Raw genomic sequence first — 13,102 nt, forward strand, 5'->3', positions numbered from 1 at the left:
GATTATTTTCACTGTCAAACTTCCCCCGGTGCACTGAAAACAGGATTTGATCAACAGACTTCAGTGTGTGTGCAGTGTTCCAGGACTGTAAGGAGAGGCGTCTGTGTTCTCGTACAAGTGGTTGGACGTAAACCCAAACCACCATGCAGTCCAGTCCAGTGGCCCTGGGCACGGTCCCAGCCCTGACCCTGCCCACCTTCTTTCCTTCCAGGCTTTGCTGGCTCCTGCCTGCCCCGCTTCAGCACCATGCCCTTCATCTACTGCAACATCAACGAAGTGTGCCACTATGCCAGGCGCAATGATAAATCCTACTGGCTCTCCACCACCGCCCCCATCCCCATGATGCCTGTCGGCCAGACCCAGATCCCCCAGTACATCAGCCGCTGCTCTGTGTGTGAGGCGCCCTCGCAAGCCATTGCTGTGCACAGCCAGGACATTACCATCCCGCAGTGCCCACTGGGCTGGCGCAGCCTCTGGATCGGATACTCCTTCCTCATGGTAAGGCGCTGCACTGCCCCCGGCCCCAGGTATAGAGGCAGAGGGCAGGGAGCTCTGGGAGTGTCCCTCAGACTGGTTCTCAGGCTCAAGGGACACAGGGAAGAAACCACAGAGTTTGAAAGGGAGAAAAACGCTTGGCTTAGACTTGGCTAAAGACCAGAGAGCCCAGTTCTTCATGAAGGACAGATAATTATGGGTGTGAATAAAAAGGAACGGTGTGCACCCAGTGGCTGAGGGGTGAGCATATGTATGAATCACTGGCAAAGGCCCTGATATCTCTCTGCCTGCTTCAGGTATGCCACAAGCAAGGGAAGGAGGGAACCTCTGATCTGGATGGACAGAGAGGAACAGGCTGCGCCCACTCAGGGCTGGGACATACTCTCACTGGTCTGGTTGGGCAGGGCACACCCTCCTCTTCTGCCACCCTCCCAGGTCTCTCTAGCTGCTGCCACCTCCTCCCGAAAGGCTCAGACGAGGGCATGCTGTGTTTCCATGTCCTTGCTGGGATTTCTACTGCCTCACCCTTTTGGTGGGAAGGCAATGGCCGGCCAGGCCATGTGTCTTGCTATGGAAAGGCTAAGAACATCTGTAAGCCCAAGGCAGCGTCAAGTCCCTCACATGACATTTCATGAATACCTGGGGACATTAAATGAGTGAAAGGTCAGGTTTAGGGCCAGGATAACTCCCAGGGAAAAACAGTGTGACACCCACTGCCCCGCCAGAGCTTCTTTGCTGAATCACCAGGGGTGAGATGGTGAGAGAGCATCTTTGAAGAATTTCCAAAGCTGCAGTCTTCCTCATGTTAGTGTACCTACCTGGGGAGAGGTACTTCCCTTTTTCCTTTTTGTGAATAGGAAGCTTGTCCCACTGTAATACAAAATCAGCTCACCTATCATTCTGTCCTGTCCACCACCTAGAGAAATAAGGAGAAAAGGCCCCTGAGCTCCCACAAGGAATGCTCCAAAAGCTATACATGAAATCTCATGTGCTTTGCTCATGGGCAATCTCTGAAGCCCTTATTCAGAATCTCTTTACTCTTACTTCACACATAATTCTAACATACTAGAATATCTGTATTTTCCTGAAAACATGTAAGGGTGGGATTTGGACTGCCTAGTATCTTGAAGCAATGAAACATGCCTACTGAAAGGGAGGAAATTATTCCAAGGCGGCCCAAAAACCCTATAAGCTGCATCCCTTGGTACGGAGCCCCTGCATAATCCCCCAATGCAAAAACTGATGTCCGTTCACAAAGAGAAGCCTGGGTCATCTGCAAAGTGTAAAATACAGTGTCTGCCATTTAGTAAGACAGGGTAATGTGCCGTTTGTGTTAGAAAGTTTTCTACCTGAGGATGAAAATGAGGAAAACGTTGATGCTTCACTTATCAGGAGAGGTCACTTATACGGAGACACATTCTCCCTACATTCTGCAAAGTAAGGCTTCCTTGGGAGTCCAAACTGAGCATTTGTCCCATTGGCCATTTGCCGACCCGGGTGTGTATGAGGCCTCTTCCCCACCTCCTGTAGTCCAGATAATAACCCAGCTGAGGTGAAGAGAGAATTGGAATGTAGAGAGGGGGTGCTATCTATGGGCACAGTGACTCAGGAGACTATCAGGTCATGAGTGGCACTTGATGAAGAAATCCTGCAACTGAGGGCCAGGACGTTCGGCCAAATCTGAGGCCTACCTGTTCTTGGCAGGTAACAAATGGCAGGTAAATGTCACCCTAAATAAAGGGTGTGGTACAGGTTGAAAATATGAATTCTAATGAAGGTAACTGTAGAGTAAGAGGTATTAATAGATAGGCTGGGGGAGGGGCCCATGGTTTAACCACTTTGTGAGGGCTGCATGCTCTTTCCTTTCTTGGCGTACACCACCAGGGGCTTCGAGTAGACAAACGGCTCTGAGAACTGTATCCTGAAACCTACTGAATTTTCCTTAATTCAGCTTTTCTCACACTTATTCGTCTGTAGAATCTGGGGGGTGGGGCACCTAGCACACCTCGGAACTCAGCAGGGCAGCGGCAGTTTGGGAAACGCTGGCTGAGACGTGGCCACCGTCCATGCACAGTGGCTTGTGAGGGCACCGGGGAGCTTGGAGGGGACGCTCCTGGCCCTGAGGCTACTACAAGGGAGGGTGAGCTGTCTGGTTCCTCAAATATGGCCTTTGATCTGCTGGCAAGATGCTGGGGCCAAGCCAAGGGGCCTGAGGTTAGGAAGGAAGCACACGTTCCTCCTGGAGCAACAGGGCACCCATCTTCTCCTGTGGGTAGAGCTCTCACCCCCACCCGTCTGTTTCAGCACACTGCCGCAGGTGCCGAGGGTGGAGGTCAGTCTCTGGTCTCACCTGGCTCCTGCCTAGAGGATTTTCGTGCTACTCCTTTCATCGAGTGCAGTGGTGCCCGGGGCACCTGCCACTACTTTGCCAACAAGTACAGTTTCTGGCTGATGACAGTGGAGGAGAGGCAGCAGTTTCGGGAGGAACCTGTACCTGAAACACTGAAAGCTGGGCAGCTCCACCCCCAGGTCAGCCGCTGCCAGGTGTGTATGAAAAGCCTGTAAGGTGGCACCTGCCACCCTGCCTCTTGCTTTCCCTTCCCCCACACAATGGTCACCTCACAAACCCAAACCATCTGAAGAAGGAAGGCATAAGCCCGTTTGCCCATCTGTCAAGTTATCCATTGGAGTCTCATTTGGGCTGGACTACTGGACATTGGTCACCCCAACTCTCAGTCAGGCCCCATGGGTGAGCCTACCTGCTGAGATCTGCTGTCCCATTCAGTCAACCCGGTGCTACTGTTTGATTCGGATATTCATGGCTACCTCAGAGGACCTGCCAGGCCACCACTTTCTTAGACTGCTAGCTTTCCTCACTGTCTCAATCAGAAAGCTCTTCATACTGGCTGATAAATCATTTCTTTGTGTCCACAGGTCACCACACATTATTTGGCTTAAACCAAAACCCAATGTTTCCACATTAAAAAAAAAAAAAGTTATGGCTAAGGATTCACGGATGAGTCAAGTCTGCATAGAGCAAGCCCTCACTCTTCAAGGAGGCCCACTGTATCTAGGCAGGCAGCAGAGCTGGAATGAGGTGCCAGCCAGTAGCATGGGGTGAGCTTTGACTCCTTTGAGAGTGAGGGTGACTGGGCCCACATAGCCTAGGGAGGCTTCAAGGCCAACGGCCAAGAGGGGCTCATTAACTTCACAGTGTCCTAGACAAATCACTTCTGCCTTGCCAGCTCCCTCCCCGCAGAGACCTGTGACTTGGCCTGGTCCAGAGTAGAGTAGAGGATGCACCAAATGTAGCCAGGCCCATAAAGGGAAATGAGAACCTCAGCACTTTCTCCCAGGCCAGGGGTAGAAGTGTGCATGGGTAAGGAGGTGTGGATTTTGCTTTTGACTCCGGGAACAAAAGGTAAATCCCTTGTCCCAATTTCTCAAAAGTCCCTGTTTACTCCAAATGCCATCCAGATGTATGCACTGTGGCAAATCAAAGTTTCAGTGTGTTGATTCTTTTGCATTTTGAGGCTGTTGGAGACCTTCCCTTAAAATGTCCATCCAATCGCTCCTTTACAGGTAGCCTGTTATGCTATTTTAATACATTTTTAAAACCTCATAAAAATCTAACACACTTGTCTCTTTAGCAATTAGCAGACCTAAAGCAAGCCTGAGTTGACTATAAAGTGTATTGTATTCTGTTTGGGGGGATTTGTTTTAACAATTTTCTTTAATTATCAGTTTCCCAGAACACTTAGCTGTGTTGACATGAGGCAACTTCCTTCCAGACGATTCTCTTTCCTCAAATATAATGTAAACTGTGTCAACACAGACAAAACATAATCAGTATAACCTGAGTTACTGTTACTTTCACCTCCTCTATGAGTTATAAGCATGGGGTCAGCTTTGTACATCACAAATAAAAGGAATTAAATATGAACTTTTGATCTTTTGACATTTTTTGATGAAAACTTTTCTAAAGTCCATCTCACTACAATTCATGAGTCCCCCCTCAGAGCCGTGGGGGCTCCTGTTACTGCAAGTTGAGCTTCATAACAAAAGATCGAGGCAAGAAAAAATACAATTTTAGTCAAAGAGCAGAAAAGGTCCTCTAACTGGCAAAAAATCCACAACCTGTTTCAAGATAGGCCTATGACTACTTTTAGTGCCATCGCACGTTCCATACTGCTGGGCCTCAGGATCATTTACAGATAAATCAAAAGTAGAGAAGTATTAAAGTCATTAAAATCAAATCTAAGATATATACACATCTGTGTGTGTGTGTGTGTGTGTGTGTGTGTGTGTGTGTGTGTAATATATCTTCTGGAAGGATAAACAAGAAATAACATTGGGAGCATTCAGGGAAGGGAACTGACGTGGGAGGGAAAGACATTTCACTGAATACCGTTTTGAACTTTTTTGAATTTTGAACCATTGGAATATATTACCCACTGGAAAAATTGGAATCTAAGGAAACAAGAGTTCTAACATTCCTAAATATACTTTAAAAAAGCAAAAACAAGAAACAAAACAAAACAAAAAAAAAAACCCTTTGATTTGGTGCTAGCTTCCAAACCCCAGTTGCTGGCCTTCCTCGAGACTTGGTTGAGGATGGAGGTGAAATGCATCCAGGTTAAAAGGGCAAGGAGAGGAAACTTGGAACACCCCACTGGGACTAGATGTGCATCCACACAGGAGAGTGGGTGGCAAAGGCAATTTGATGAATATGTGCTTTAAAATTTAGTATGTTGCAAATCCTGAAATGGTTTGGAATCGTATGTGATGCACAGATTAAATGTCACCACACGAATAATTCTTTCTAATTATGGCTGTCAACCAAAAATGAAGTTAATTTCCCAAACAAAAATCAACAATTTAAGTCGATAATTGGCAAATGATACCCTGTGGGCTAAATCCGGCCTTCCACCTGTTTTCGTAAATAAAGTTTTTAAAGTTTTATTGGCTTACAGCCAGGCTCAGATTGTCTATGGCTGCTCTTTCACTTCCAACAGCAGAGTTGAATACCTGTGACAGAGGCCACGTGGCCTGCAGAGCCTGAAACGTTTACAATCTGGCCCTCTACAGAAAAACTTTGCTTAACCCCCAATTTCAGTGATCGTGATTTGATTTAAAGGCAGGGTGACATCGGACAAAAGCATTAATAAAGAAGGAGACAGTGACCCCCAAAGGGGAAGGCTCTCCCCCAAAGAGTCAGGAGATCAACAAGTACACATTTGACATAATTCCTTTGACAAACGTTTTGATATAAATTACAATTAATTCAAATACATATTCAAATAATTTAACAAGACCTTTTTCTCCCTGATGTAATCACTTTATTATTAGAGCAAGAGAACAGACTGCTTCTTAGTATTTAGCCCCAAAGAGGTCACGCCTGAAACGGTGAGGAAGCACAGGTAACCATCTGTCATCTGCCAGTGCTAGGAGCAAGGTGGGAGTTGCAGTCTGTCTTCCAGATGTCCACCTCCTCATTTCAGTAGTGGCACAACTCACCGTGGCCGTGTAAGACAAGCTGGGAAGCAAGGGATAGCTCCTAAGCTTTCTGCTCCTAGATTCCATGATTGTTCTAGTTTTTTCTGGGGAAGAATTGTTATTGTTTTTTCTGAGAAACGGTGATTGGCTCAGTCATGATTGATTGCTATCAAGTTTGTATGCTGTTGGCATATCAGGCACTTGCTGACTAGAAAAGTTTTATGTAATGAGTTCATGTTCTTCTGGTGTCAGATGGAAGACAGACCCCCAGGTTGAGTTCCAATTATTCTATATGCTCAGAATCTCAAAATCTTCCTCCAGGTCAAACTCCTCTAGTTGTTCAGTAGAGTCAATGAATTCTATTAGAATACAGAAATGAGAAAGGAGAAAAGCTTGACGCTCAGGTTGAAGCAGTCAATACATTACTCAGTAGGGAAGACTATGCATTTTTAAATTGTTTTGTTAAAGAAAAGCTTGTGTGGAGGAGACTTACGGATTGGACCACTGCCAAGTGTTAGAAAGTCTCTATAAACAATCAAAATAACCAGACTTGTTACATAGGCCTATTCACAGTGATGAGGATGGGGCTCTGGAAAACCTTTGAGGCACCTGTTTACTCACCCATGGCCTCTGATTTGTTACTCTGAACCAGACCATGAAAAACTTTTTTCTAGTCATTTTGATTTTACATGGAACTTTCGCACTGAGCTTATTTTCAGCTTTTATCAGTCTTTGAAATCTGTAAGTGTCAATTCATCAGAGGATTAAAATACAGAAGCACCAATCCTTGATTAGTCCAGACAATTGCTTCTGTTTCGTAAAACAATTGCTACATGAGGGTCTGCTGGCTACAGAGTCCCTGAACAACCGCTTACCTGCCCCAGTGGTTGTCACCTCTGGCTTGGCTGGAGGTACAAAGGGAGGCCAGTGAGATGGATGTTTCTGAACTAATTCAAACATCCTTAAGTTTTCCTTTAGAATTTCCTGAGGACACACAGAAACAGTTACAAACACTGCAGAGTCACTACATTTCTGTCCAATTGGCAATCTATGACCCCCAAGCAAGCCCTAAGAGAGTGGCCTGGTTGCTGAAAGGTGAAAGCAGAGGCCTAGCAAATACACCCGGCCTCTCCCTGACTCATCTGAAGACCCAGCCCTCTTCACTTCTGGTACTGCTGGCCAGGAGGGAAGGACACTGGATGGAGCATCTGAGGGAAGGCCAGTGCTCACTGTCCATCCTCTCATGACGTTCAGGTCACATGCCAGTTGCAGGGGCTCAACGCAATGTAGGGGCGAGATGCTCCTGAAGTGTTGGCGCCAAAGAAATGTTGGTTAATCAAATTAAATCTGCCCCAAGACAAATATTGGTACATATTGCTATGGTTTCCGTTTAGTCCAACATTTATGGTGTATGTCCTAATTTAAATGGCATCGTCTTATCAGAAAATTTTCCTTCTAACTTTAAATGTCAATATAAACAGTTTTGCTGCATTCTGAAATGTAAGTATTGCTTTTAGAAAATAAGTCTCCATTATGTCTCAGCAAATTATTAACTGGGGTTTCAGATTCAGCTGGAGATACTGGTATTAATTATTTGTTCACTTGTGAAGAAAAATCTTCCCTCCTTACACTTACAAAAAAAAGGCTCTGGGCTCGCATCTCCCCAGTCTCTTTGTTTGGCAGAGAGGAGAACAATAGGTCTCCTGCCACCCCATCCGGGGCTCTTTAAACTACTCCCTATGATCTCCTTTCATTCTTTCAATAAGCATTTATCAACGTCCTCCACATATTTGGCATGTGTTAGAGGCTGAGGATTAGGGAGGCTGATATGAAGATTGGTGAGCCATCAAAACAATAAATACCCTTTTACGCAAAATACCAAAAAGAAAGAATAACTTGCTTTACTATTTACACAGATTTCTGCAAACTGTTTCCTTGAAGTGGCAGCATACCTTATTTTATATAAATAAGACAATTAATAAAAAGGCAAGCTCCTGAAACTGTAAATGGACCACTAAAGACATAGAAAAGTAGTTTGGCTTCTTCAATCATCTCAGTGTTATGAACAGGCTAAGGAAAATTTTAAGCTGAGCTATATGAAATTGGCATTTTTAGGTTAAAATGGTAGAATATTAGTTGAATATTTCCTAAGACTCGTAGGCTTAATGAGATGAAACATTAAGTAGCTAAAAATATCACTCACTTGACATACTAAACGTATTTCTAACAAAAGTTTTTCTTTGGTTTCCCCAAAGTTATGCACAATCCCCCACATCTTAATTTCTTTCTCTTGCAATAAAGTCATATTAGGCTAGGTTTCTGTTACTACGAAAAACAGTCTTGAAAAGGAATCATATTGAGTAACTTTGTTTTTTAAGACTAAGAAAAACATACACCTTTACCTTTTGAACAAGGCTACACCAGCTATCAAAGTCTTTTTCTTCTTTGCAGAAAAATCCCTTGGGGGGAAGCAAAAGAACACAACTTAGAACTAGTCAGGGCACCAAGACAGGACCCCTGCGCTACAAATGGAGCCGTTGGCCCAGAGTTACAACATGGGATGTGGGCTCTTCTCCTTGGATGTAACTTCCCAAAAATTACAAGAAAGATCGCCTGGGCTTCTCTCTCTCCCAGATCATTGCCTCACTTGGACACACGTATTTGCTCATTCATTCTCCCCTCCCCTTCCCCCTCCATCTCCCTCTCCATTCTCTGTCTCTTCCTCTCCCTCTTCTTCTGTCTCCCCATCTGTCTCTCTGCCTCTCTCTCTTCTTTTATCCCTGGCGCTTTTCCCCTGTCGCTTTCCTCCCCGTCCCTCTCCCCTCATATTGTGAGACACAGTAACTGGATGACCAATCTCCAAAGTGTGAGGTTAACTCTATTACATTCAGTGCACAAATATACTGTAAAGAATAGTCAATTAAACCAGCAAACGAAAGCCAAATAGTACTTTCAGCCAGAGACAATACTTAATAAGGTGGCTTTGACCTTAAGGAAATGATCTATTAGAATAAAGAGAACCATCCTCCTTCCCCATCCTCAGAGCCTTCCCACAGTAGTGAAAGAATAGTCTAAGACAAGAGGAGGACTCTGGTGTTTCTTTCGACACAGGTGCTCTGACAATCGAATTAAACTGGAAGGATGTAGACGGGCCTCATAAACATTGGCTACTTCAAATGCAGCTGCCCCTTCAATGTATGTAGACAGCAGTCATACTTTTGGGGGGGAACCCTACAACTTCCTGGATTGTGTGCCCAGAGAAATGGGCACTGTCCACTCCGGGGAGCTTGCTCCCTTCTTCCTCCCTAAGCTATGTCCCACCTTATTCCTTTTGACTGCGTGGCAATAATTAGAGGGCATGAAGGAAAAAGGGGAAAGACGGTAACTCCAATAATAAGTAACATTTACAGAATGTTTACAATGTGCCAGGCACTGTGCTAAGTGCTTTACACACAGCATGCCTCACGCAACCCTACAAGGAAGAAACTTCTCTTTTGTTCTTTTAGACATGAGAAGAGCAAGGCTCAGAAAGGTTGAGGGACTCCTCTTAAGTCCATGGCTAGTAAGTGGCAGGGTCTGGATTCCAACTGAAGCAGTTTGGCTCAAGGTCCACTCCTTCCCCACTACTCTACTCTACCTCTCCTGGGGTTGATAAGCGAATATACTCTTGTCATGCTACCTAGCAACCTGGATAATCCCCAGGGAACAAATCTGTAATAGGGCTACAGGGTATCTCTTGCCCCCCCCCCCCAATCTTCAGATACCCACCAATGCTACGGAAGGATCCAAGTTCAGAATGTTCATTCGCTGTGGGGCCTGCAGACAATGGAAAGTCTGGTCATCAACTGTTCCATTCTCTTCAGTGTCAACGAAGGACTGGGTTGTGTGAGGGTCCAGGAAAATGAGCTCATCACCTGTTAAAATGAGGTATGCTTAACCTTCGAAGAACCACTGGCCATGGCCCCATTGCTGTCCTTGGGAGGAGGAGCTCTGGTTTTTCTAACCCCTCCCTTGGTGACAATGAGAATGAGATGACAGAAAGCCTGAAGTAGGGTGAGCATGCCTGAAGGAAGCCACTCACACCCAAATTCAATCATCTGATGAGAAGACTTGCCCTAGCATTCACATCTCCTCAAAGCCCAAGTCCAAGAAATGGAGAGCGACAGGTTTGAGAAAAGGTGGGAATGAGACACCACAGGTGACATGTCAGGCTCTGTGAGCAGCAGTAGCAAAGAGGTGACAGGTAGAATCAGCAGGCCAGGAGTTCAGATGCCATTAGGGACCTTCCTGCCTCTTTCAGCGTTGGAAAGCATCTCATTCTAGACCACTGGTTCTCAGACCCATGGTCAGAGAGCACATCTGGTGAGGAGAAAGGCCTTGGCCTACAAAAGAAATGGGAATGCTGACTCTGCTGTGGATGACATACCAGGGAGCTGACTTCCGCTCTTCATGAGGTAGCAAGTTAGTCATTGTTAGCAAGTTAGTAATCCCCGTCAGAAAGCACTGCGTTGGTCACACTAACATCAGTATAGATAGACCTCACTGGGAAAACTCACTTTGAGATGACCGATCTTTACAAATGAGAGAAAAGCCATACTTCATTAAATTGAAAAAGCCTAGGCCAATAAAGGATCTGGGAGGGATTCAGGATAATAAAATCTCTACTTTTATCTGCTATTCAAAGGGCTGAGAGTCCGTCGAGTGCTCATCAGTGACATGCTAAGTAGGCAAAAGTGCCTAAGGAGGCACCCTAACCTCACTGTCCAGGCCTGAGAATCATCTGGGCCCCTGTGTTCTAGACTGGGTTATGCAACCAAAGAAAGAAGTACCCGCAGCAGCAGGATGGGGTAGGGAGGGATGCCCTGGACACCTTCCCTGGAATGACATCTGGGATCGTGTTGGGGACATCTAAGTGCTTCTATTGTCAACGAATGTTTCTGATAAAAGCTTAACTTGTCTTTGTCAGACCTGGGATCAACCACTTAAATCACTCTGTCTTCATTTTCTTGTTTTTAAACTGGGATCATTGGCCTGTTCCAGTTACCTCACAGGGTAGTATAAGAATGGGAAGATTTCATCTCTGTGCAATGCTTCAAACACAATACAAATTCAATGAAGTCATAGAAGAAATATCTTGCTTGGACTCAAAAGTATCCCCCTACACATATTAATAGATATTGAAGAGTATATGGAAATCAGTGCTGCCATCTGACTTGATTTAGGAAAGGGAAGGTACATATTCCCCCAGACCACAGGTGGGTGAGATCAGTTATAACAAAAAGCCTCAGGTCACAAGGAAGAGCACCAACCAGGATGTTTAGATGGAAGCCTACCTGAGACCAGAAAGGTAAGAGGAGAAGGGAGTTGTGCACAAGAAAATACAAATCCAAAGCAGGGTTAGAGCGGAGCATTCTGCCAGTGTTTTCAGTTAAGGTGCTGGGAATAATAGCACTGTCCTCTCTGCCTCTGGCCCTTGTGTGTGTGTGTGTGTGTGTGTGTGTGTGTGTGTGTGTGTGTGTGTGTACACATGTGTGTGTACATGTGCGTGCATGTATGTGTGTGTACATGCGCGCACGTGTGTGTGTGTGTATGTGTGTGTGTGTGTGGTGGAGCTTTGTGGGTTGGCCTATTTCTCAGAGTGCTTAAAAGAGATATAGTCAAAGATATAAAAAGTCCTAAAAATGATGTGGGGACTAAACCAAGGTCTTTAATGAGGCCAAAGGAGAAGAGGCAGGCTGGTCAACCATCTGCAGACACAGGGCTCACACCGCTGATCTCCAGGAGGCAACCTCTACTAAAGCACAGGGGACAAACGTCTCCTCTAGATGCAGGAAAAATCTACCAGCCAGAGTCTCACCTTGCCCATAGTCTCCTACACCAAGCGCTTCTCCCAGCTTCCCAACAGGGCAAGAGGGCACTCAGGAAGCAATGTGATGTGGTAGGCAGGGATGGCCAAAGTGGGATCCAATCCTGGCTTTGCTACTTCCTAGCTAGGTGGCCTGGAGGAAACAACCCCTCTATATCACGATTTCACTAGGCATAAATAAATGTAAATAACAATCTCTACCTCACAGGGGTGTTATGCTAACTATATCCATCTGTCTATATCTATACATCTCTGTGTAACTATAGGTATACATTTCTATATAACTATCTCTGTCTGTATATATCTCTACATAACTATATCTATATATCTCTACACAACTATCTCTATCTGCACATCTTTACATAACTATCTCTATACATCTCTATGTAAGTATCTCTATCTATACATCTCTCTATATCTATACATCTCTATATAACTATACCTATACAGCTCTATATAACTATATACAGCACTATATAACTATATTTATACATCTCTATATAACTATCTCTATCTATACATCTCTATATAACTATCTATATCTATCTACCTAGAGAGAACACTGCACAGTTCCTGGCACAACACAGCTGTTCAGAAAACGGCAGTTCTCATCCATTCCCTCCCTTCAGACATTCTACCAATCTGGACCCCCTAACCTAATACAGTACGGGGATGAGTCAGAAAAGGGGAGCTGAACGGACTTTGTAGCCTCAAGTGAAGGTTAAACAAAGTTTAAAAGTTAATGGGCACTATCAAAGCAATCTTAAAAAAAAGAACAATACTGGAGGTATCACACTCCCTGACTTTAGCTTGCACTACAGGGCAACAATAATCAAAACAGCATGGTATTGGCAGAAAAACAGACACATAGACCAATGGAATAGAATTGAGAACCCAGAAATAAAACCACATAAATATGGACAGATAATTTTTGACAAAGAAGCTAGAAACATACAATGGAGGAAAGACAGCCTCTTCAATAAATGGTGCTGGGAGAATTGGATAGCCACGTGCAAAAGAATGAAACTGGAGTGTTATCTGTCACCGTGTACCAAAATTAATTCAAGATGGATCAAAGACTTAAGCATAAGACCTGACACAATAAACTGCATAGAAGAAAACATAGGTACTAAACTTATGGACCTTGGGTTCAAAGACCATTTTATGAATTTGACTCCAAAAGCAAGGGAACTAAAAGCTAAAATAAACAAATGGGACTATATGAAACTTAAAAGCGTCTGCACA

At 44.8% G+C, this 13,102-nt stretch overlaps 2 protein-coding genes across 4 annotated transcripts in view; one reads left to right on the plus strand and one right to left on the minus strand.

Annotated features, from left to right (window-relative positions):
• Positions 1 to 4,390, plus strand: part of COL4A6 (collagen type IV alpha 6 chain) — a 370,097-nt gene extending 365,707 nt beyond the window's left edge. The window contains exons 45-46 of the mRNA XM_033106506.1: positions 212 to 498; positions 2,800 to 4,390. Of these exons, the coding sequence (XP_032962397.1) occupies positions 212 to 498; positions 2,800 to 3,060 (548 nt within the window). The 3' untranslated portion in view covers positions 3,061 to 4,390. The remainder of the gene's footprint in view (positions 1 to 211; positions 499 to 2,799) is intronic.
• A 1,430-nt stretch (positions 4,391 to 5,820) lies between these two features.
• ATG4A (autophagy related 4A cysteine peptidase) overlaps positions 5,821 to 13,102 on the minus strand; it is a 63,200-nt gene continuing 55,918 nt past the window's right edge. For 2 of the 3 annotated variants that reach the window (XM_033106528.1, XM_033106516.1), the window contains exons 11-14: positions 9,760 to 9,905; positions 8,394 to 8,450; positions 6,867 to 6,975; positions 5,821 to 6,350 (exon numbers count right to left, since the gene is read on the minus strand). In XM_033106528.1, the coding sequence (XP_032962419.1) occupies positions 6,280 to 6,350; positions 6,867 to 6,975; positions 8,394 to 8,450; positions 9,760 to 9,905 (383 nt within the window). In that variant the 3' untranslated portion in view covers positions 5,821 to 6,279. The remainder of the gene's footprint in view (positions 6,351 to 6,866; positions 6,976 to 8,393; positions 8,451 to 9,759; positions 9,906 to 13,102) is intronic. The other variant, XM_033106523.1, reaches the window with a different exon arrangement.

Source organism: Rhinolophus ferrumequinum, chromosome X (genome assembly GCF_004115265.2).
Source record: "Rhinolophus ferrumequinum isolate MPI-CBG mRhiFer1 chromosome X, mRhiFer1_v1.p, whole genome shotgun sequence".
Lineage (NCBI taxonomy): Eukaryota > Metazoa > Chordata > Mammalia > Chiroptera > Rhinolophidae > Rhinolophus > Rhinolophus ferrumequinum.